The 23,201-nt window shown below is 38.2% G+C and overlaps 1 protein-coding gene across 6 annotated transcripts in view; it reads left to right on the top strand.

The window, feature by feature from the left end:
• Positions 1–23,201, top strand: part of PATJ (PATJ crumbs cell polarity complex component) — a 156,516-nt gene that overhangs the window by 37,758 nt on the left and 95,557 nt on the right. For all 6 annotated transcript variants that reach the window (XM_064454937.1, XM_064454934.1, XM_064454933.1 and 3 more), the window contains 6 exons: positions 1,203–1,331; positions 15,617–15,826; positions 16,730–16,849; positions 19,768–20,139; positions 21,269–21,389; positions 22,526–22,682. In XM_064454937.1, the coding sequence (XP_064311007.1) occupies positions 1,203–1,331; positions 15,617–15,826; positions 16,730–16,849; positions 19,768–20,139; positions 21,269–21,389; positions 22,526–22,682 (1,109 nt within the window). The remainder of the gene's footprint in view (positions 1–1,202; positions 1,332–15,616; positions 15,827–16,729; positions 16,850–19,767; positions 20,140–21,268; positions 21,390–22,525; positions 22,683–23,201) is intronic.

Below are 23,201 nucleotides of genomic sequence, written 5' to 3'. Positions count from 1 at the left end.
AGTAGGTTTTTAGAGAACTGGAGAAAAATGAACCTTAATGTTTCTTTTCAATGAGGAAGTGTTAAAGTCTCAAACTGAAGCTTGACGCTTGTAATGGTTGTTCCATTTATGAAAAGTATTTACACTGTGACTTCTCATCTCTTCTGATATTTTCTGATCTAATTTCCTCTAAGGTGGAGAGTTAAACAAGAAATATGGATGTTTCATGGAAGAATAAGGTGCACAGTATTACGCCTTTTTGTAAAAGGCTTTCTGTTGCAACAAAACTTATCCCACTGTGTTTTTTGATGTTGTATTTTACTGAACATCTTCCACGTGCATCCTGTCAGTTGCACATCTTTGCTATAAGATGATATTGAGTGAACAGAGGTTGCCCTCTCCTTAGAGGAATCTCACAATGTTTCTGCTTTCTTTTGTCAGAAGTATCAAGAAAGAGTGTGTGGAAGAAAAATTTCTTCCTTTTGCGTCATGGCAGTGCTCTGTGTAATAGGCATATTTGTCCAAAGAAATAAAATTAAATCAGAGTGAAGTTAATGGTACAAGATTTTAATGTTTTTCTTGGGACATCATACATTGATATTTTTAAAAATAGCAGTAATGTTAAAGCACGCATTTTAAGTTAGACAACAAAAGATGTCTTTTTGGAAGATGTATTTATGAAGCTGTCCTTACCTAACAAAACTGAGTAACTGTACTTCTTTGTTTTATACATTAGCACAAAAATTGTGAAAGAAACCGCTTTTCCAAATTAGATACTATTTGTATGGTTATAAGAATTTTTTGTTTGCATAATTAATGCCACAAGTATCAGATGTGCCTGATCATCTGCTCTTTCTATTAGCTGTCTGTGGTTAAATCTTTTATGCTAAGATATTTATTTTTCCTTTATGCGTCTAATGGGACAGCTGAAGTTCATCAACCTGTAACAGGTTAGTAATGTTAAAACAACTAATTTGACTAATACGTGGGTATTTGTTATGCCAGGTTGGGCTCTGATGCTCAAAACGTGTAGGCATAGTCCCAGGGGAGTATCCAAGGCAGCAAGCTGGAGAAAACTGGATCCATAATGTTCAATGAAGTTGTAATTCCACAAAAGGTCATATTTTAGGGCATGTGTCAGCCAATTACAATCAAAATATTGAAGGAATAGTGTTTGTGAAGAACTGAAGAATAGTATTTGAACTAGAGCTCTCATTTTTCAGGTGAAACCAGAGGAAGACATTAATCCTGAGGAGGAAGAAGGGGAATTAGCGTTATGGTCTCCTGATGTGAAGGTTGTTGAACTGGAGAAAGACAGAAATGGTTTAGGATTCAGTATTTTAGACTATCAGGTATACTTTTCTGTATAACTAAATACTAAAAATCCGTTTGATCCTTTGTCCTGTATGGTGCCTTAAAATGTTTTGTGATATGGATTACTGGGTAATCGACTTGGCACTTGGGCCTAGAAACTGTGTAGGGAAAAGTAATTTATTTTGAGGCCAACTCAAAGTATAGTGTAGAGCTTGTTCTAAACCAGTCTGATTATTGGATGTGATAAAGGGCAAAATCCTCAATCAAACTCCACCTCATAACTCTGAGTTTAATGGCTGCATGTTGGAGGGAGGTTGGTTTTTTTGTTTTATTTTAACTCAGAATTACTTTTCAACTATGAAAGTGGCAAGCAAACTTTCTTAGGTATTGCAAAATCATTTCCTATGTACCAAATTTAATTAGTCTTGCTTTCTCTCCCCTCACTGCCCCAAATCACCCTTCATTTATAAATGGAATATAAACCCCTGCTGGCCTGATCTGTGGTCCCATGCAAGTTATGGAAAGATTCACTCAGGCTATAAATCGAGCCATGAAAAGTAGAGTTTGGAGAGGTAGCTTTACCAGGGCGGTCCTTCACATTCAAAAGGAAATGTCAGGGCTGACAGATGAATTGGTGTTGCAAACTCAAGTTTCTGTAAACACAAATTTGCTTTAATACATTTATTTAATTTCTTAGTGTAGGATTAGAGATTGAATAACCTAATTAATAATTTTTCAGTTACGCTTCTCTGCTTAAACTATTAAACCAGTATGCCAGAGATACGGGTAGAATTTTCAGGGCCAGGGGGGAGGAGGGGGCAGCGGGGAAGTTGACTTTCAAAAGTCATTATAGCTTAAAACTTTATTTCTCCAAGAAGAACCATTTTGGGGTAGATTATATACTTAATTTTTAAACTCCTTAGAAATCAACTTGTTAATTGGGGGAAAATTCTACTAAAATTAATTAATCCTCCTTTCAAAAATATTGGCTTCAATTAAATATATAGAAACTCTCAAAATCTGTAGTCAGAATGAAATGTTCATAAGGTTTCTAGTCAACATGATATATTTTTAAACCTCTAGCCATCATATTTATAAGGAAATAAAATAGCTAGATCACTCTTCATAATAATATACACATCACATCTGAACACTGCCTAAACGTTGTAGTGTAATAAAATGTGTTCAACTGTTGTGCATAAATGTCAAGTGATATAAAATTCACTTTTTTTATACAATAAGGCATGAATTGGGAATGAATTAGAATTAAAAAATATTTGAAATTTTATGCAAAACCATTAATTCTATATTTTACCAGTGTGATTTAAGATTACTGAAAATAGATCCTGTTAGTCATTTTCGCTGACACATGTTGTGTTGCAGTGCCAGCTTTACTGTAGAGTTGCTAGGAGTCTTTACAGAGCAGTAATACACAGATTTGCTTTTAAGTTCTCATATAATCAGAATTAATGAAGGCTTTAATAACAGGCTTTTTATTTACTTATTCGCAGATGCAAATACATGAGCAATGTTGTGGTACTTTCAGCTAAATTTAAATACATTCTAATCAATTCTAAATGAGTGGTAAACCACTTAATCTCAGATCTTTATAATTTCAAGATATTTATGTACAAAGTATGCTCTTTTGTTTGGGATTTGCCTCTTAGATCTTTTACACTTTTCATCATCTGCAGATTAATTTTTATATAGAGATATCTGTGACTCTGTGTGTGTGTGTTTATGTAAATACATCCATCACATTCTTGAGTGCAGGGCAAAGAAAATAAATAATTGTCCATGCTAGATTGGAGGCAGCGAAAAAAAAAGTATGTGTTTCCTGTTCGGAATCCTTATAGCAGATTTGCTGAGAAGCACAAAATTACAGTGAAGTGTTCAATTGTGGCTTAAAGGACCTGGAGACCTCACTTTGTTTTCTACATTTCTTTCTGCAATTTTACCCGTTTTTTAAAAAATGAAGGTGGTGTGGTTTTTTTAAGGCAGATACTGTTTGTTTTGCAAGAAAAGATTCAAGCCTTATAATGTCAAATGACACTACTTGCAGTGTATATCCACTGTTGGTTTTGCTCTTTTTGAGTAATCATATGATTTTTATTTTTTAGATTTTTTTTTTCTTTAAATGAAGATGGGTATTCACATGGCCTAGCTTCATGGATCAGTACATCAGGTGAATCAGTGAGACACCAATGTTTCTAGGCTCCCATTAGTGTTGATAGAGTTAGGGTGGGAAGAAATACTTTTCAAGAGGTGATTCTGAGCAGAGGGCCTATTCATGGCGCTCATAATTACACATATAAGGACTGACTCTGTTACAGAAGTTTAAGGAAACTTTGGTGTTATGTACTGAACTGGGAGGTGATGTGACTGTATTCTGGGGTTTTTAAGATCAAATTATTTCAGCAGCTGTTGGTTGAAATGATCCTTCAGAAATATTGGTAGAACTTCAGAAAGATCAGTAGCAATAGTGAAGTAACATTACAGGAAAAAAAACAGTGATGCACTATCATTCCATCTTACTCTCCCCCCACATCAGGGTATGATGAACGTCTTTGAAATGCTACTGCAGTATCAGTGTATACCAGCCCATTTCAGTTGCTTCTTGTGAGAGACTGGTGACTATTATCTGCAGTATTTAAGAACCCCTGAAATTCTGCTCAGACAGAGGTGTTCGTTTATGACAGTGAGTGATGCCAGATGTGCTCCAGAAGTGGAAGAATGCTAAGCAATTAGAGAGTAGGCTGCTTATGGTGCTGTGGAAGTTTCTTCCTACTGCTTTCCATTCGTGTTTGGTATTTTTTTGAAGTGCAAGGCTTTTTACCTTTCTGTCTTAATTTTGATTATAGACTTAGATGTGGTGCTGAATACTCTTATGTTATATAATTTAGAATATTTGTTGTTTTGTTTTCTCAAAACTGAGTATATACTTGGTGTAAAGGATATCATGCCTCAGTTGTGTAAAATGCTGTGCTTCCCAAGTCATGCTCTGAAAAACAGTATTAATAAAAACTCCTTGTGAGGTAGAATAGGAATCTGAGTATGTAGAAAACTGAATGCTGAGATCAAGAAATTATTACTCTGGTATATTAATTTTTAATGGGCTGTCTTTCTAATAATGTTTCATCTATCAAATAAATGATAAGCATATCCCAAGTGACTTGCAGGATATTCCCAGAAATGTACAAGCATAATTCCAATGCCTATATATTTTAATGAACTAATTACAAATTAATTATACCAATTATGCATAATCAATAGTATTTCTACTTTGTCCTCTGTTTTCTTTTGTCTGTCTTTAGGGATTTAAATGCTTAAAACAGAGCTGCCTTCTTTTTTGAATAAGGTCTTCTTGGAAGGCCTATATACACGTTCCTAAAACTTTGAGATACCATTAAAAAAATAAAGTAGACCAACCCTCTTTGCTCTAACAAGACTGTATTTATATAGGATACTGTTCAGCTTCCCATGATCTCTATGGATAAAAAAAAAAAATCTTTTTTCAGCTTTGCTGAATGTACTAATTTGTAATTATGTGGTAGGAAATCTAAAATCTTTGAGACTGCTGCTCTGCTAGCAAGGTTAATACTTGGGAGAGGGGAGGTGGATAGGGAGCTGATATTGTATATTCTTGAAATTATTGGTTTCACAGTTTGTTTTTTTTCTCCCAGTGTGATGGGTTATTTAAATAAGAAACATTGAAGAGGTCTTAAAATGAAATGTTCTGTGTATTTGTCTATTGTCACTACTGTGTTGGGATCTTATCAAAGCTCTTAGGCTAGGCAGTGCTTTTTCTTGATAATGCTTAGATGAAAAGCCTGCAGGAGAGGCAGCAGCAGCCATGCTGGTAGGCTCTGTGTGCAGTGTGCTTTCTTCAGCTGATAACGCATAGTGCTCAGTAGAGACCTGAGGAGCAGTGTTACATTGCTGGTGATTCTATCTTGAATAGGGACCCTGCCCCCCTTTTGATCATTAAAAAGGTGTGCTGTTCTGTCTTCTGGCCAACTTTTCCATGAAGTAATATACTCTACCTCCCTTAATTTCCTTGTAATTTCACTTGGAGAAGTTGCTCTGTCTTTCACCTCTTAACTAACTTTTATGTAGTGTTGCTGGCACAGTTAGCGGCAAGTATGTTTTGATGGTGAATGAGGGACCTGGTACACTGTTTGTAGAGTGTTTTGGGATCATCTGTGATGCAGGGGGCTATGGTAAGCGTATTTATTGTTCTTTGTCAACAGACATGAAAGTATCTAGCTTAACAGTAACTTTGTCTAGCCTGAAGCTAAACCTCCTAGCCAGCAAGTCAAGAGCTAAGCCATTGTTATAGAGACCAATCCTTTTTCTTAGAAAGAAATAAGAATCGAAGAGGGCGTATGTCATCTGGTTGAAATAGAGGAGAAAAGCTGTATAAAAATGAGAGTGATTCCAGGGCGTTAGAGCAAAAGGAAAGAAAAATCACACAAGATGTGAAGACTTCTAGAAAAAAAGAAGAGCTCATAATAGTATAAAAGGTACTTTGGCCCTGAAACAGTGTTTACCAAAGACCTGATGCATGCAGACCAACAGATTGTGTCAGTAATGTTTTACAGAAATATTGGAAAAACCACAGGTAGCTGAATTGCAGATTTCTTGAGGCAGTATTGACCAGAAGGTAACTTGAATGGTCTGATGAGCTTTTATCAAATTAAAGAAAATGCTGAATGGACTTTATGTGGAGCTTAATTTACTGTGCTTTGAAGTCAGAGTATTTTAAAACAGCTGTTTTAAAGTGTGTGAAATTGGAGGGGGCAAGGGTTGGAATAGGTAGGATTGACATTTTACATAGCTCTTAGGTATGCGTGTGAGATGCTGTTTCTCTCTGTCTGTGCCTGAAAGGTAAGTCCCAAGTGTCTGGCTGCTTTTGCACAGCACCCAGTTGACCTGTTAGGCTGTAGGAGCTCACAGGCTCACCTGCTCCAAGTGGTCTGTGCTGACATGGATGTAACTATCTACCCATCCATGGAAGCAGCAACAGGTATATTGGCACTGTATGAGCTTCGTGTTACCCAGACCTGAAATGAGTGTGCCTGCCTTCATGAGCCTGGGTCAGTGCTTAAGGAGTTCTTAGTGTAGTCCAGCAATAGGGACTCCACAGCTGCCTTATTCCTGGAGTCATCTTTGCTATCATTAGCAACTTTTTCTTACTGTTGAAGTCTTTTTTTGCTGCACGTTCAGCAGGTTATGTTTTGTCGTTCTCCCAGGGAGCATGGGAAACAATTGTTTTCTTTTTTATAACAAAATCACTGCGTAGTCATTCACGGCAGGAAGTGAAGCAATTTAACTGTCTCCAAATATCTTTTTTCTTTATGCCCCAAACAAACAGGCTCCAGATGTAGAGTTACAAAAAAGCAAACTGACTAATTTGTAGAAGGTAGTATTCAACTAGATGATATTTTTTTCTTTTTTGGACTGTTCAACAGTGAGATGTGGGCTTGGAATGCTTTGACATGTTGCTGGCTAAACATTTGCCCTCTTGTGATAATTTGAGCTTTGTCTGTCTTGTGATAAGTTTGTTATGAACAAAGAACCTTGGTAAGCACATTTTCACCTGATCATGTGATGGAAACCTGTGGCTTACTGGTGAAAGCTCCACAGCTGTATTAAAAATCAGTTTTACAATGGCTATCAGCTTGGTACTGGGAAAACTGATAAAGGCAGCTTTTCTCCCATCTCTACAACCCATCCACATTCATTAACATCAAAGTTCTGTAAGCCTCAGTACCAACTGTGTTGGTACTCATCTCACGGAGGATTTGCTTCTCTCCCCCTATGGGAAAGTTCTGCATCCTTTAAATCATATTAAGCTGTTTCATTTGTAAAATAATTCTTAATACTGTGTCATGAATTGAATTCAGTGTAGCTTTTTGAAAAATTCTCTTGGAGTTCAGCTTAATACTACTTTTCAGGACTGAAGAGCTGGTGAATGCAATTGAGTACATTCCTGGTAAAGTTTCTAGGGTGTTCACGATTAGTGGTTTCCAAAACCTCAGTGCAGCAGTACTAAAAGCGTTGGGAGACCAGAAACCACTTTAATAAGAAATCAAAGAGACTGTGTATCTCAGCATGAGATACAGACAGATACACAGGAATAGCTTGCTGAAACTTAAGAACTTGGATCCAGGAAGTCACATTAGGGCTTGGGTATGCCCTGGTGCTGGATTTGGTGGGGGGGTCATCAGTCTGACTCTTTAAGTGAGAAGTTAGGAAGGAATCTCATGCACAGAGTTAAGTGGCATATTCTAGGGGCAGCCTTCCTGTCTTTTGTGAGCTGCAACAGCCGGTGCTCTGGACAATACCTGAGTTTGCAGAGAAACTGGAGCATTACCGAGAACATCTGTTTTTCTTTGGTTTGTCGCATATCCTTGAAATACATGCTAAGCACTATTATTATTAACCTTTAGAAATGTTTTCCCTATTCCCCCAAATTCTACAATCTGGTTGTTCTTTTTCATTTCCTGCTAGGAAGAATAGCTTTTAATAAAAACAAAAAACCCCAAACCAAAGAAATTCATTATTATTCCACAGATGTCTTCTGCCTGCAAGAAAAGGCGAGAATTTAAAGGGACATAACTGTAGCTAGATTTTCTGTTAAACACTTGGCAAATCTCCGCAAGGGTAAGATAATGTAGATGAGACTAGAGGAAACACTGCAACTGAGTGCTGCTTATCTAAAAGCTGCCCTAGTCTTTCAGTGAGCATGTGGAGACAGCGGAGCAATGGGCATGTAAAAGCTCAAACCAGACAGCTCCAAATCTGTTGTTCTGAACCAATGAGATTTGAGGTATAGGTTGGTGCTGATGGATAAGCATGAAGGATTCTGAAAACTCATGGGAGTTTTGCGGTATTCTGTTTTCTTAATACCTCACCCTTCCAGAAGATGCTGCTTCCCAAATTCAGATAGTACTGTTGCACTTGGACTTTTTCTGTCTGTTCTCGCTGTGTTTCCCAGTAGTCTTAAAATTCTCTGCAACCTTATTGCCTACCCGTCTGTCTTCTCCACCATCCATACTGTTGCAAGTTGTCTTTGGGCCAAGTCACTGCCAATCCTTGTTGCAAAAAAACCAGCCTATCCTGTGTCCCCGTTTTTTTTCTTTTGCAGCTTTTTCTGTAGCAAATCTTCCGAATTCATGTATTTGCTGTTTATGATGCAAGGTCTCTATGCAGGGGAGAGCTCTGATTTGTGTGAAAACACTAACTGTGCTTCCACAGACTGTTAACAGCGTTGAGGTCAGCACACTTGACTGGTGGAAGTGCCTGCTGGGCTGTCTTGGTGGATTTTTAGGTCAGAAATTATTTGAACGTGAAAGCTGATCAAACCCAGAATGTGCATTAAGACCACTGAGTAGAGGTTGTGTAGGTGATACCATTTATACTTTTTCCCTTGGCTCATCGGTATTTTTTTTCTTTATTCCCACATATCTCTATCCTGTCTTTATCTCATCACACAGTGGCTTTCCTTCATTTCCTTATGAGTTCAGGGTTTTTTTCTTATCTCTGTGGCTTTTCCCTGTAGTCAGCATTCAGTGTGTTTTTACTGGAGCTGGAAAGTCTGAAAGTATAACACGTTAAGAGAGTCTAATGAATGTAATCCCTGTGACTTTAGCTCTGTTGAGAGCAAATACGAAAGGTGGATGAAACCTTAGGTTGATTGAGAAGTTTGATAAATTAAAAGATGGTGACATGCACCTGAGTCCACCGCACAGTGACACTTTCAAGGCTACCATAGTCAGTGCCTATCTTTGATCTTTTTATTTGAGAATAGCAGTAGTGTGTAAGATCTTTTTCTTTTGATCATTCCCTGGAGGCACTTTTGTCCCAACTCTCTGCTGCATATCCCTCTTCCGCAGCAGATGAACATTGACTGCGTAGCGCTTGCCAGCTCTGCCAGACCTGTGTGGGATTTAGTAATTGCTAGCCACTGTGCTCATTCTTGCTGTAGAAAGACTGATACGATTTCAGATTGCAGATGATGAAAGCCCGGCGTGGGAAACCCATTGTGCCACCTACTCTTATTTTGCTGTTCTCCTCCTTTGGGTGTGGCTCTGTACGTTTTGTTTACATTTTCTTTCTTTCTCTGTGAATTCCTGTTTCTTTGCTGACATTTCCCACAACAGAAGTTTTGATTAATGCTGGCTGCACACTAGAGCTTCTGAAATTCTTTGCTTTATTCCCTCACTGCAGATCAATAAATATTTATGTTTTATTGCTGGTGCTTTGCCTTACATCACAGAAAAGTTCAGCATTCCTCCTCCAATACCGTTCTGTATTTCAGTTTGTATTACTTCAGCCCATCAACCTGTAGTTAATTTCTTTGGTACAGCTAGAGGCTGTGTGTTGTGTAGTCTTGCTGACTGCAATCTAATATGAGTGGAAGAGACAGAAACAAGTCTTAAATACTTCAAATTTCAGTCTGCCCATGCAGTGGATCTTACAAGAACTAGTTAAGCACTTTCTCAGGGATGCTTTTTCAGGCTTTAGAGTACCTTTGGCAGTTCCTATGGCCAACTCCTGTAAATATGTTGGGGTGAATGAACAGAAGGTTTGGACCTTGAGTCTCAATCCTAAATTAAGGCCACCTTAAGGAGGAAATCGGACCTCACTCACAGCTGGCTTTTTCCTCTCTTCCCCTTCTGTTGGGAAGTACTTAGTGCCTTTGAAAAGGCTGCAGGTTGTTTATCCTTCTTGACTCTTGCATCCAGTTGGCTGCTTTGGTGTGTATGTGGAGGGTGGCTCTGCAAAGGGAATGGGGCATGGATGTGTATTTTGAGTAACTTACAACACTGACCATACAGGTAAACTCATTCATGTGCAGTTCTGCCTTTGTCCTTCATAAGATGAACATAAAATGCATTTGTTCCTTTTAATTGTTGAAGTGTGTATGTTCTTTGTATGGTATGCTACAGTGTTGTGTTTGAGTCTTTCCGTCTGGTATCTTATTCACTTGCAAACTGAAGAGTTTTAAATATGGATATGTATGTTAGACCTGGAAGTGCTCCCATGCAAAATGTAATGAAGCTGGGTTGCTCTGACCTCTAACACGTGTTTGTTTTGGCTCTCTCACAAAAACCTGCAGTATACAAATTGGCGCTTGTAAAATTGTTCAGGTAAATCAAAATTGGTACAGGGAAAAAAGTTTCAAACGGTTTCTTTTGGGATCTTTTGCCATGCTATTTTTGATCTGTATTTTCAGAGGAGTGTTTTTGTGGCAGCAGGCAGTTTGTTGCTTGAAGAAAGCTAAAATATTCTAGGAAGTCAAGCTAGCTGAATTTGGATCTTAAGCAATGCCAAAACTAATAAAGCCTGTAACTAAGTGAGAGTGACTTTGCACAGTAAATGTCAGTCACCCGCAGCTTTGTCTTACGTTTTGATATGAGCCTTTAAAAAAGGAAAACACAAACAAAATCCCAGAAAACGTGGTAGCTGCTTACGTCCAATCGAGTTATAGCTACATTCTACTGCATATGAGGGACTGCTCCTTATCCTCTGCCCAGAGCGAGGCTCTGCTGTTGCTGGGGGCTGGACATGGGGATGGACTTGTCAGAGCATGAAACGCCTCTGGTAATGCGGGAGCTGGGCTGGCCTGGAGTGCCCTCTCTTGGCTGCTGCAGAAACCTCACATTTTGGTAAGAACGGTAGGAGAGTCGGTCGGCTGTTATTTTAACTTTTCAGCATGATGGACAGATGTAAGCTATATTGCTTATATTTCCAGATTTGCTTCCTAAGGACCTCTGACAGCTAACGGAGTGTGAATCTTTGGTGCCCATGGCAAGCTCGAATCCCTCACTTAAAGCCACAGACAAGTTACATGCTCCAGCACCATTGCACGTAGGACTCTGTTAACTTGGTGCTCCAGGGACTCTTAACATTTTCGCAGAGCTCAGGTTTTTAAGAGGCTTTATACTGCTCTGAATCCAGAGATCCCAGAGGCAGCAACTGCAGTGGCCCCTGGTTGACTCTTTGCACTGTAAATGAATCCAGAACAAATGAGGCTCTGAAAATAAGAAGAAAAATTTGACACCTGGACTCCAGGAAACATTTGTGGATTTTGATGAGGAGCGGTAGGGGGGGAGGGAAAACCTATGGTTCAACGTAGTTAAATATATGGTGTGCTAAGTATGAATAAATTGTGGCTATTTTAAACAAGTTCATATACTCCATGGCTGGCTTGAGCACAAAGGAAAAGACAACAGCTACAACATACTAGTTCCTCAAAGGGTTACTTGGAGGCCAGTGTCCTGGGCTGCTGCTGGTGCATGGCAGTGGTCGACTTTCATCATTTATACAAGCAGCAAACTTTTTTTACATGTAATTCTTTTTAAAAAAAAGAATTTATGTCAGTGCTTGTGAGGTAAGAGTTTTTATCTCCTGATAGCTTTACTTTGCTGTCAGATTCCTTTCCTCATTTGGACTTAGCTAGGTTAACAGTTGGACTTGATGACCTTAAAGGTCTTTTCCAACCTAAACAATTCTATAATTTTATGATTCTATAAATTATTCATTTGTGTAAAGGAATCCTTCAGTAAGCTGAAGTTAAAAGTTCCTCTTTAAATGTACCAAGCCCAGTTCATGCCCATTTTAAGATGACTGAATTGCATGGGGCTGTCCTATGCATACTCCCTCTGCCATAATGCAAAGTCATGGAAAGGATAATAATTTCTTAAACTTGAATACAGAAGTGACTCAACCTCTAGCTGAGTACCATTACAGCAATGTCTTAGCTATGGGTTTGGGGAGGGGGATTCTTCCCAGCCTGTAAAGTCCATCCAAGTAAATGAACCTTTCACTTTAAAGGAGAGACTGAAATCCAGCTGTGACTGCTCGTGACTAAAAATCACTATTTTCTGGTTATATGTTAGCCAAGTAAAATGCATCAAGAGCCTTAGGGGAGGTGTGCAGTTGCAGTTAGCACTGTTTTTTAACCTCAAACTGCTCTAGTTGGTCTGTTAACAGAGAGGTGGCCCCAAAGTGTGTCAGGGCACTGTGGCATTGAATTTGCCTTTTGCAGTTAGTATAGAAGGTAAGAATCTGTTCTTCAGTCTGCTGCTAGCACTGCTTTCTTTCAAAAACAAGCCAACAGCCTACACAGTTCAGTTGCACTCACTGTTTACAAGATGTGAATGTGAATTCAGTATTTGCTGTCTTGTTTTAGCAGGTGTTGCTCTTCAGGGTGCATTTGGGTTTGAATGTAAATCGTAAGTCAGGGTTTCCAAAAAACATTGTTACTTTTGTTTTGGTAAGAAAAGCATGGTGAAATCCACTGTTGCAATCACCTTTATGTTAAATTATAGAGAACTAATGATTACACCTTGAAATTCAGTAGGTCTGTGTCTTTGCATGCAGATTTTGTTGCATTCCTCATGGCAATCACATTGCAATTCACAGTTACTGGTAAAAAACAGTCAGGGTCTTACAGCACTGCTCGCATTACTGGCTTACCCCTGTCATGTGTAGTTTATATTGCTCTTCCTGTACAATAGCTCCCTCTGCTTGAAAACAGCAGTGTAATTATAACCTGTTTTGCATTTGCCTGATCTACGGTTTTTAATATGGGCCCCTTTTTTAAGATTTCTGCTCGCTGCTGCTCTTCATGAAGCAATTCCAATACAGGTTTACACGTGTGCATGTTGAGAAGTAGCAATGGTAACTGTGCTCTCAAAACTTTACTGCATAGAAACTGCCTGTGTTCACGGGAACTCTATTTTTAGCCTGAAGATTAGAGCTGGTTGGAACACCTTTTCAGCTAAATGATATCTTACCAAAACATGATTATTTACTGAAGCCAAATTTTTTTTACTGCAGTGAAAACTTAAGTTGAAACAGGACTGTTTCTTGTCAGAAATGTGGTAGTTAGGCCACTGACCTAGCAGATCTGCATAGGAGAAGCTAATGGTGAGATTCCCGTGTCCTACTTAAGTGGTTCTGATCTGGAACCCAAAAAACAATAGCTTTGGATCAGACAGAGCAGGGATTTGAAACCTGGTTCTCCCGCATTCTCAGCCAGCGCCATAATTACTGGGCCAGTCATTCACTTGCAAATTTTTGTCAGCTTATCTGCGTCAGTAAGGACAAGTGCTGGTTTTGTTTTGTTCATTTTTTATCAATATAGCTAAGCCAGCAAAAGTCATAGTATAAAAGCTGTTGTGTCAGCAAAGGTGTAGTTTTGCTGAGCGAGCGTTCACCCATTTAGGGAACCAGCATAAACCTTGCTTGCCATGGCAAGATGAGCCCATGATAGGAAAACGTGCTGGTTTAGTTCTATTAGCAAAGCCTTCCTAATGTGAACAGTGCTTTACTTGCTCGAAAATGGCTGTCTCCACATGATCCTGGGTTTTGCAAAGAAGTCCAAAAGGTTATTCTTATTTTGCATTGGAGCAAACTCAAAAATTAAAAGCATCTCAAAAGCCTGTGTCAAACAGTGTTTGTTCTGTGGTCAGCTGTCATCAGGATGGTTAGGCACATGGTTTTGTTGGCAAGAGCAGCCAAAGCTGACTCTCTACACAAAGGGCAGCAGTAACTTTACATTTTCAAATTTCAATGCTCATAAAGCAAAATTTTATTTTTTTTTTTTACATCTTGGAATCCTTTGGATTCTTCTGGACTTCCTGCATTTGTGTTTGTTTTGTTTCTGAAAATTTCCAAAGTGTATGCAGAATGTGGATAGCTTGCTCTTTGAAACAAATGCAGTCCTTTCCCCTCGGCATTGTGTGAGGCAGATTTAAGCATAAACAGTCGGACAGCCCAAGCATATTGGCACAGATTCAGTAGGCAGAACACCATTGCGCAGCTGAGGGAGGTTGCTGGGCTTGATTATCAGGACATGATACTTGCAAGGAAGCCGCTTCTGTACAGTGTGGATACCCAGTGTTTGGGAAGATTATAAAATGGCAGGATTAAGCAGTAGAACAGGAGAGAATTATTAGTAATATGTATTTACTTGAATTCAACTTCAGCATAGCTCTTCCTGCTGAACTCTAATTTCAGTTCTTTAATTTCAGCCATTTACAGATACTACATTCATTGCCTCATGTGTTAGCACATACCTTAAAAAAACATGTTTCCTTGGAAAGCAATGTATAATTATATAAAAATAAAGAGTTAAAAAAGCCATTCCTGTTTTCAAATTAACGCTGAGGTGCTGAATTCACAGTGGTCTTTGTGATTTGAATTTTGCCCGGTTTTTTTATCCCTCCCGTGCCCTGAATAAGATGCAAGTCCTGAGGGAAAAATAGAACATGATTATGCATCTGAAGACCCAGTGCATAAAAGGAGCATTTCTGAACTTTATGAGCCCTTAGAAAGGGGGAGAAATGCTAATTCTAATCTTAAAACAAAACAACCAACCAACCAACCAACCAAAAACGCCAAAAAACCCAAAAAGCCAAACAAAAAACCAAAACCCACTCATAAATTTGTTTTGCATATCTTTCTGCCGCTACATAACTTACGATCATTTCATTAGATTGAGGATGAATTTTTAAATGACTGAATGCATGATGGAAATGGTATGTGACATTAGCAAAGGCTAATACTGGAAAAAAAATTAAGTGAATAACTTTGCATTAGTTTATAGCATCTCCAATAATATTTTCTACTTCATATTCCTCTGTATACATGACTACGATGGTCCTTGTCTTCAGTAATAATCTTAGTTACTCTTCTGTTGCTGTATTGTCTGTTAAGGAAGCTTCACAGGTGGAGAAAATGTCTTTTATAAGTTGTCATGCAGATTTGACAAAGCAGGAACACTGCAGTAATAAAGCAAACAGTATACTGCGATTTCTTGAATGTTTTGGGTTTTATTTTTTAATTTTAACATTATTTTTAATTAAATCTCTAGTCTTGCAATGATTTCTTTTAACATCAATTTTGCTGCTATGAAGCTCGTGAATTGGATGCAGGTTGGTTATTTTATGTAACGTTAGCACGTAACATGCTGGATGGAGGCTTGTGGAAGAGTGCCAGTGTTTTCCTATTTGCAGGTTGGCCTGGCTGTTTCTGTGTATGTAAGAAGAGGGCAGCTAGGGTATCAGTCACCTTTCAGATCTTAAAATTTCTTAATGGATTAGGCAAGTGACAGAATATCTTCCTACTGAAAACTGTTATTTTTGTAAACTGAAAGCCGTGGCAGTATTAGTAGAAAGTCCTTTTGGATGTCTCCGCAAGTTTCAGTTCTGTAGCATTAGATGACGAGCGTACTTACGTGGTCTTTACATAATCAAAAAAACCATAATATTTTTGGGGGCTTTGACTTTTTTAATTTTTCCCCCCCCAGGATCCTTTAGATCCAACAAGAACAGCCATTGTGATCAGCTCTTTGGTGGCAGGTGGAGTAGCTGAACGTGGGGGCAAGCTTTTACCAGGTGACCGCTTGGTGTTTGTAAATGACAAATATTTGGACAGTGCCACTTTAGCAGAGGCAGTGGAAGTGTTGAAATCTGTGCCCCCAGGTACAGTTTCTCTTGGAATCTGCAAGCCTTTGGTGGTAAGGATTGTTTTTAACTTTTTTTCTATTTGATTCTATTACATGTGTAGACTGGGTTGTTGTATTTGGTGGGGGGAGGGGAAATTCAGGGTAGAAGTACGTATGCATGTGGGGTGCAACTAAGTTGCTATGCATACACCTCAACATGTCCAGTAATTCTGGCTAGCTGGCAAATGGGCAGCTCAATACCCAAAGATCTGACTGGAAAACCAATGTTCTCAAGTTCCTCCTGAAAGAATATCCACATGGAATCAGAAGAGGTGTCTGGGCAAACCGATGTGCACTGGCCCTACGCATAGGTGTAACAAGGTTCGATCAGTTCAGCAAATCAGTTAAATATGTGCTGAAGTTCATTTCACTCTAACTCACTGCTAAGTGCTTGCTTGAACTCCACTGACATCAAAGTTAATCTGTTTGAAGTGAAGTCTGTAAATTCAAATAGAATTTCCTTTTTCTAGAATCAGGGCTTTGGAACAGACAGTAGTATACTTGAGAACACTGCAGTATTGTTCATCAAGGGCACCCAGGCAAAATTAAAGCAAAGCACTATCTAATAGAAAGTGCTTATAATTCAAAGTGGTAGAGGAGTGGTGAAATTGGAATGTAGGAAAGCTGTTAAATATATTATTTCCTTTTCTGAAAAGTGATATTTCATTGCTCATATCCTTGTATTTGTCTTTCTTTGCTATGCATCTCTATTTTTTACTATATCTGTACTAATATCTTAAAAGAATAAAAGCTGTTGTCTTTGTCTTCATTTATGACTTCCCTTTTTTATAATTCTGTAACTTTTTCCCATCTCTTTTCTAATGACTGGTTCTCCTTCTCCCTTTTAGTTTATTGCAAAATATGGGACGTTTTTTGTTTGCTTTCCTGACTCACCGTTTTGATTGTCTGTCTTAGGGAGAAAGCAAAGAAGAGGAGAGCATGCACAGTGTGGATTCCAGAAACATTGAAACCAACCCTGGATCTCCAGAACCAATAGATAATATTAATTTCTCAATAATACTTGAAGCACCACAGGTATTTGGTTACTCTTTTGGTTCAGGTTAAGTTTATACAGACAGGAAATTATGTTTTATAGTAAAACGTAGTATATCCTTCAGATAAGACTTAAGTATCAGATTGACTTCAGGCTGGATTCCCTTTGAAAAAGACTCTAATAGCTAACTTGTACTGTGAACAGTAAGCTTATGCATAGCACTTACCAATGCAGTTCCCAAACTGCCTTATCAAATTTACTATGTCATTAAAATACCTTGGGTTACCTTGGATATGAAATAGGAATGCTATGTTATTAGTAGTCGTAAGTAGTTGGTTCAGCTTTGCAAAGAAAGTAAGGTATGGAAGCAGTGCACTTTTTATTATAATGAAGCAAAACAAAGTAGCAGTTTAGTGTATAAGGCAAGCTTGAAATCTGTTCTTCACAGACTTCCTATGTGGCCTTGGGCAATTTCTTTACTCTCTTCCTCAATTATCCTCTTTCTTGTTTTCTGAGAAATAATTCTGTTTATTGTGGGAGGATGAGGCACTAAAGATAGTGAGAAACTCAGATACCAGGGTAATAGGCAATAATAGTGCAACAGTGACCTGCGTAGAGTGAGAGGTGTGGATATTTTTGAATTTTCATCTGTTCCGAAGTGCTTTGCAAAAGTTTATTCATTCACATTGGTAGATGCATTCTTTTTAGACCACAAAATACAATATATAAAGGATCATCCAGAACTGCAATACACTAATAAAAATAAATTCTAGATTTTCTTATTGCTGAACACGTCTGCCTGTCTCTGGATACAAACATATCTTTAATGGTTAAGTGGTATATTAAAACCACCAAAAGGAGCAATATTACATCATAGGTACAGGTATACTATGTAGAAATTAGCTTGAACATGACATTTACTGATTTTCACGTTGTAAATAGTTTGTTGTTTTCTGGGTGCATAGGAAGGGTTCCTGGCAGAGCAATTAGTCCTCTGCCAGCTCAGATTGTTTCTCGGCTTCCTAAATAAAACTAATGCTATTAAGTATTTTTTAAAAAAGTATTTTATTATAAAGTCCTGCTGAATATAGAAACTGGAACGATCATTTTGTACAAAACACACACAGAGGTATTTGCTTGTATTTTCTTTTACCTTATGTATGACAGCATTGATAGTAAGTAGTATAAAACTTCCATCCATTTATCCTACCTGCTCATATAAGAGCCAAGAGTGGTGTGTCATGATGGCTTCCTGATGGCTTCCGCTCTTATGCACTAGCATAGTGCTGATAAAGCTGACAAAAGAATTGGAAGGTTTTTATATGTTACAACAGCAGACTTTACTGTCATGTTTGCAGTATTCCCTATTCCATTGGTAGTGTCTGCTACTGCAGTGCAGCAGACTGTGATTATACATACCTAACTGCTGTATCAGGAGATGGTAATACAAATTGCTGTGTGGTTCTGAGCTTAGTGAACTGTTTTATACAACAATGAAGTTGGTGCCTCTTACAGAAGTGTTTGGAGAATGACACTGCAGAAGTGAAGCGAAATGAAATGAAGTAAAGATGAAGAGAATTAGAATCTCTTTAGGCTGGGTATTTTTTGAGATTGAGGTACACAGGGCAAATAGATTAAAGGAACATTTAATGCTGATGCAAAATGTGCTAATTTCGAGATTGCTAATGTTCTGCTTTCATGCCAGCAAATATTATTGCATTGTTTCCTTATGCTCTTGTCTGTCTCTTTTTTTTTTTTTTTTCTCTCTCCTGCCTCACATTTGAACTATGCAAACATTTTGGCAATGTCTGGGTTTTTTTCTTCTACATTTATACAAACCTGACAAAACAGGATTCTGACACTAAAGGTCAGAAATAGCGAAGTACCTTGGGGAGTCTGGGAAGGGGCAGGAAGCAGAAAGAAAAACATTTTTATTGAGGACCCTTCAATCTGTAGATTGGTTTCAGTGTTTGGGGTTTCGGTGCCTTGAAGATTGGGTTTGGGCATACATACTTGGTGGCCTGAAGAAAAGAGAGGAAAAGCTTTCTGTGTGTGGCAAGCTTCCTGGTACTGGTGCGAGGCGTAAAATTTCAGAGTTGCCTGTGCAGACTCACTCCATGAGCACTCCCTTTGGAGAAGCATGGAGCATTGGAAATTGGGGAGCCACATGACAAATCCCAGAGAAAGAACTGTTGAGCAAGATCATTCAGAGTGGGTTTTAATACCTTTTCTTTTGGTTTTATTGTTTGTTTTTTTTGATTTGTTGCTCTGTGATTTTAATTCGGTAGGATGTTGAGCACTCTCTTTAAAACAGTCAGGGTATTAGATAATGAGCAGACAATTATGCTTTTTATTTTTTTGAGGATATGGATCATCCATTTCCCCTCTCCCTGATTAAATATTGTATGGAACACCCAATGGACTGTGGCTTTTGTGTGGTTTGGGTTTTGTTTTGGTTAGGGCTTTTTTGTTTGTTGGTTGGTTTTTTTTTTTATTGCTGATACTGTTGCATAAGCAAACTCAGGCTGGTTTTTGTTTAGCTGGTGGTATTGTAAGAAATGTACATGCATTCATAAAGTGATAGCAGATAAGTCTGGAGCACAGAGATACTTTAGCTGGATTTATATATATATGCATTTTCCTGTAGGTTTTTTTAGTGTTATTCAATAATTCTTCTTCTCTAACTTCATTCCAGATTGGCTATTCTGAATGGCTGCGGCAATATCTAAGCACTGCAACTTAAATTTATTTATATTTTTTTTTAAATTGCAGTGTCTACTTTTGGTGTTAAAATCATAAGTCAGAGTGTGTATTTTCTTTTAGAAAATGCAAAAGGTAGAAGATTTTCAGTTCCAAAATTAGCATGTACTTTTAATATGGGCCTAACATAAAACATAGTTTTAAAAGAGTTAGCAAGAAACATAATGTAAAATCTATATTCCTGTAATGTTTTGTGCAGGGTTTCAGAGATGAAACACCTTTTGAAGAAGAACTTGTTGATGAACCAAATTTGGGCCTGGGAAGGTCATTTCAGCTTTCTCAAAATGACAGTGGGTATGAGAAGGAGTCCTGGGAGATGCATGAATTTCTGACCCCCAGAACAGAAGAAGTGGATGAAGAACGGGAAATGCTGGTGGATGATGAGTATGAAGACAGTTCAGACTTCCTGAAATATAACGCATCATGTGGACAGAAGGCAACTTCAGAGAGGAACCTCGATACAGAACAATGGGCAAAGCAACCTGAGACTACTGAAGTACAAGATTTAAAATCCATTATTAACTTAAGTCCGAAACAGTCCTTGGAATATCCATTCAATGAAGATCAAATGGTAAGGAATGCTGTGTTGGTCTCAGTACTGTACCCTGACCATGGGACCCATACCTCAAGGCAAATTCCAGACCTAAACTCTATGAGTCTTTCTAGTGTTTTAGTTATAGATGATATCTGGGTACCTCTAGTTGGCACCAGTCTATCCTTTTGTACACTTTGGAAGTTTCTTTTGATTACTTAGTGTCTGTATATTTAACTGCACAAATGAGATACATGCTGTGGTTGGTGTATTTACAGGCATCCTGTACTTGTGTCTTCTTTCCCGTCTCTGACTTCTGGGCTCATTTCTTTTTTACAAGCTGGACTAATATGGTGCATGCAGTAATAGCAGAATGTCACTTCATGGTTTTAATAGTCCAGGGTCTTCAGCAGCAATGTCAGTAAAAGGAGCTCCTCCCTCTTTTCCTCATTATTTTTAACCCAAATCAGTTCCTTGAGCCAGATGATAGTGTAGTTGAGCAAAAAATGGTATAGTGGAAGCAATTGTAACAAGCATAGTGGTGGATGAAGGAACAGAAGGAGAGAGTGCTTCAGGTAAATTGCAAAACTCTTATTTATATGTCCTTTTCAACTACTCTGAGAATTATTTTTTGTGAGTCTGTTCATTTGCTTGTCAAACAAAAAAGGTGATAATAGCAGCATTCCATGCACCAGCTTCTTGAGATGTATGCTTTTTTTATGAAAAACTGAGGTGGAAGAGGATTTAATATTACAGCCACAGAGAATTTCAGGTATTGTTTGGCTTGTCCCCTTATGCACTATGTACATAAACAGGCTAAAATGCAGCTTCTAGTGACAGTTTTATACCTGAGTGCACAATATTAAATTTATACATTTGTTACTTAAAAACAACAAATGAGCAAGAGTTAAGAACTTCTTGTCTGGATTACAGGCAAGTAGAAAGATACAGTTGCTTTATATTGCAATTGCACAAAACATTTTTCATGCCTCTTCTTAATATGTAGTGCATAAATCAGCGGTTAGTATTTTGTAGTTATCTGAATAAATATGAATGTAGTTGAGAAAATGTGAAAGTTTGCTGTAAAAATCAATGTTCTTGTCAAATACCCCTGTATAAGTTGATACCATTGCTTTTGAACTTTAATTACTTTTTTTCTCCTCTGAAGTGTGAAGAAAATGCTAGGATAAGTTCAGTATTTTCTGGAACTACAGCACACAGTGGCTACCAAAAAGACATATTTGATATTGAAACTACCCAGTCAGGAGCAAAAACCAAGATGGATTTAGGTTTGTAAGAAGTTTTTTCTTTATCTTATAATTTCATATTTACAAACTTAAATTTTACACTAAAACACAAATTCTTTCAAATGATAAAATATTTAAATTAAGACTTCTGCAGGCTCAAGACAGTCTGGCTTTAAATAGGTTTCAGCTTCATGATCTTGCTTCCTCCTCCAAATCTTTACCTACAGTTGTCACAAGTGTTACTGGAAGTAGCTGCAGCTTTGTTCTGCCAGTGGAGAATCAGGTTGTTCTTATCATCTCCTAATGTCCCCAGTAGGACTCCATGCATAAGTAAAACAACTTATGCCTGTAATGTCTGTCAGGAATTTGTCTCAGTCACTTTTGATTGCTGATTTTATAGAATCTTGCACTTTGTGGGGTGTGTGGGTGAATGGACAGGCTCTGGAGGTAACTTTACCATAACCAAAATTTGCAAGTGAACTCTATGGTACATCATTGCCATGTATCTTGATTTTGTAATCTGCTCAGGAGCAACGTTTCTCCTTGTCTGATGGCCAGAGATGATGGATGGATAGAATTTGGTAGATCATCAGGGAAATAAAATTATCAACCTGCCTGAGATAGTACTCACTGGCTGGGAGAAAAGAAGTTGGATTGTTTCGTTTCTTTGTCACCTGCATCTTGTACAGCAGACACTGTGTAAGCTACAGTGGCAGGCTGATGACTCTTGCAAGGAGCTCTTGTGGTTCAATTAATGTTGATATTTATGTCACCAAAATTACATCAGTCTTCCCCAGCATGACGGGGTTCTGTGCTCTAGCAGGGCTTTGCACTGCTCTCCCTGCATAAAGGATGGTTTAATTATTTCTAATCGTGTTTTTGTGAGGAGCATCTGTCATGTAAGTTGTACCTAAGCATGTCTCAGTTCCTCAAAGATCTGGCGTTCCCTGTTATTACTTTGACTGCATGTACATCAGAAGCAAGGTACTATAAAAAAATTGTTAGTGTGGTTAAATTTTTTTCAAAAATAAATGTTCTGTATCTCTAAGCCTCTTGATCATCACACAACACCCACATTTGGAACATGGTGAGCTAAGGGGTTTACTTCCAAGGGAGATGACTGGTAGACGCAGGGGCAGAGGAAGCAAAAGTTCATATCTACACCTTTTCTTCTTCAGGTACAAAGCTTCGGATTGACTCTAAAGGACCTGGGCTTGCAGTTGATCTGGAAGCTCTTGAAAAGGAAGAACTAAAAAATGAGGATTATGTTTTTTCCAAGGACCTGGAATCTGGGAGACTAACCACCTTAGCTCAGCCTAGAACAGCGTTGTGTAGGTATGGAGAAAGACTTCAGGTTTTAGAAGATTTTCCATTCTTGATATTACCTGTTGTCTTTTCTTAGCTAACTAATCATCAAAAACTGTGTGAAACAGTAAGGCATACATAGATGGCCAGTTCTATCACTTTTGCTCAAGGAGCTGAATTTAGCCTTACAATCTTCTTTAATATTTAACTCCCACGTTTCCTACCCTGAGTACTGGGACATAAAAGTGTGAATGGCTCTGCCACTTACTTCACTTATTCCACAGCAAAAGGGAGGAAGTATGTGGCCTTCAGAGACGAACCTCAATACAGAACAATGGGCAAAGCAACCTGAGACTACTGAAGTACAAGATTTAAAATCCATTATTAACTTAAGTCCGAAACAGTCCTTGGAATATCCATTCAATAAAGAGTAAAGGCATTTGATGGCAGCCTTGGTCATTACTGCTTAAGGAGCTCTCCCCTTACCTCCTTATCATAGCTCTGTCTTCTTGGTTTTCCCTTTCCTTTGTTCTTCCTTTTGGGAAGAGC

The sequence above is a fragment of the Phalacrocorax carbo genome, chromosome 6, assembly GCF_963921805.1.
Source record: "Phalacrocorax carbo chromosome 6, bPhaCar2.1, whole genome shotgun sequence".
Classification (NCBI taxonomy): domain Eukaryota; kingdom Metazoa; phylum Chordata; class Aves; order Suliformes; family Phalacrocoracidae; genus Phalacrocorax; species Phalacrocorax carbo.
The sequence above is the reverse complement of the archived record's forward strand: the minus strand, read 5'-3'. Positions and strand labels throughout refer to the sequence as shown.